This window comes from Rhinopithecus roxellana, chromosome 14, assembly GCF_007565055.1.
Source record: "Rhinopithecus roxellana isolate Shanxi Qingling chromosome 14, ASM756505v1, whole genome shotgun sequence".
Classification (NCBI taxonomy): Eukaryota; Metazoa; Chordata; class Mammalia; order Primates; family Cercopithecidae; genus Rhinopithecus; species Rhinopithecus roxellana.
The window spans coordinates 12,569,360-12,571,192 of NC_044562.1; the positions used below are offsets into that span (position 1 = coordinate 12,569,360).

A 1,833-nucleotide genomic window follows, 5' to 3' on the forward strand; every position below is an offset into this window, starting at 1 on the left:
GGGAACAGCTCTTGCTAAAGGTGTTACTGCCTTGCTTGGCAGTTATGTTCGAGTCAAGCGTTTTTTCAACGGTGAGCAAGTATGCAGATCGTTCAAAACAGAAGCCTGTCATATGCTTTATATTCATGAAAACTACAGAGTAAACATTTGAAAGCCAAGCCATCTTGGAGTAATTTGCATTTTAATTAATACTTCAAATGAATTGCTGTGTTGAAAAAATTCCTGTTTCTGGCTTTTGGATCTTGAAGAGCAAAGACCAGGTATCAAAGTCCCTGCTCCAGCAGGCTGTGGTTGCCTTGGCCTCTGTCTTGGCTGGCTTGGGCGTTCTGATGCTGGGAGAGAGGCCTGGGATTTGGTTGCCTGCCAGTTGTTCCTGAGGGAGGAGGCTGAACACACTTACTTAATTTCTTTTTCAGAAAAATTATGTGTTAGAGTTGCTATCTAAATGGTGGTTGAAGGGGAATAGAGGTCATGCATAAAAAAAGACAGTTGTCAAAATTCCTCATGCTATTTAAAGGTGGCCTGATCATTTTATTATTTTTTTGTAATCCTTCCAGACTTTAAAAAGCATGTATATACATAATAATGAACATATACAGATTTATGTTATTTTGTTTCTATCTAGACAGGGGAACTTTGTTCTTCAACTTGTACACACTGATCTGAAATTTGCTTCTTTTTTGTTTTTAAAACTCAGATGTTGGCAAACTGTCCTGTGGGCCAAATCCAGCCCAAAGCCTGTTTTATTTATTTTTTATTTTTTATTTTATTTTATTTTATTTTATTTTATTTTATTTTTTTTTTTGGAATTACAAAGCTACTTTTAATACTTTGGGGTGAGCCCCACAGGAATAAAAAACACTGGGAAGGGGTAACCCCCTCACCCCCGGGAGTGACCCAGGGGGAGAGAGGCTACCTGAGGGGAAGGAAGCACAAAAGGGACCCACTGCAGACTCAGGGCAAAGGGAATGCCATCGGTGCTGGGACCTGTGAGCACTATACAGGAGGAAACGCGAGCGTGGTGGGACTGGCTCCAGGCACACAGGCGAAGGGCAAGAGGGTTGGACACGAAGCCACAAAGCTACTTGGGTTCCTCCTTCTTCTCGTTTGCCTTTTTCTGCTTCTGCTGCATGATCTCCGAGTCCCTCTGCTTGCGGGCGGCAGCAGAAAGCCCGTCATCTCGGCGCTTTCCCTTAACCGAGTCGCTCTGCTTTTTCATATTCTTCTGGCGGGCGAGCTCACGCTGGTTACCGCGGGTCATGGCGACGGCAGCGGCTCCGACCTGCCTCCGTTACGTCCCCTCGTTCTGTCCCTATTTTTTATTTTTTTAAAAATATAGTTTTATTTTAGTTTCAGGGGTACACATGCAGGTTCGTTACATGGGTAAATTACACGTTGCAGAGGTTTGATGTACAGATTATTTAGTTACCCAGGCAATAAGCACGGTGCCCGGTAGGTTAGTTTTGCGACCCTCATCCTCCTTCCACCCAGCCGCCCTCAAGCAGGCCCTGGTGTTCATTGTCCCCTTCTTTGTGTCCATCTGTGCTCAGTGTTTAGCTGTCAGTTATCAGTGAGACCATGTGGTGTTTGGTTTCTGTTCCTTATGTTAGTTCACCTAGGACAAAGATGTCTAGATCCATCCGTGTTGCTGCAAAGGATATGACCTTGTTCTTTTTTATGGCTGGGTAGTATTCCACATTGTCTTTATCCAGTCTACTATTGATGGGCATCTAGGTTGATTCCATGTCTTTGTTATTGTGAATAGTGCTGCAATGAACATATGTGTACATGTGTTTTTATGGTAGAACAATTTATATTCCTTTGGGTATATGC

General features: G+C 43.4%; 1 protein-coding gene across 1 annotated transcript; it reads right to left on the bottom strand.

The window, feature by feature from the left end:
- Window positions 1-806: 806 nt before the first annotated feature.
- LOC104665612 (small EDRK-rich factor 2) lies at window positions 807-1,307 on the bottom strand. Its single transcript, XM_010367504.2, has one exon. The coding sequence runs from the start codon at window positions 1,259-1,261 to the stop codon at window positions 1,082-1,084; it is 180 nt and encodes a 59-aa protein (XP_010365806.1). The 5' UTR covers window positions 1,262-1,307; the 3' UTR covers window positions 807-1,081.
- Window positions 1,308-1,833: the final 526 nt, after the last annotated feature.

Excerpts from the sequence above, each read along its gene's own strand:
- LOC104665612 (XM_010367504.2), bottom strand. The coding sequence starts at position 1,261 with ATGACCCGCGGTAACCAGCGTGAGCTCGCCCGCCAGAAGAATATGAAA.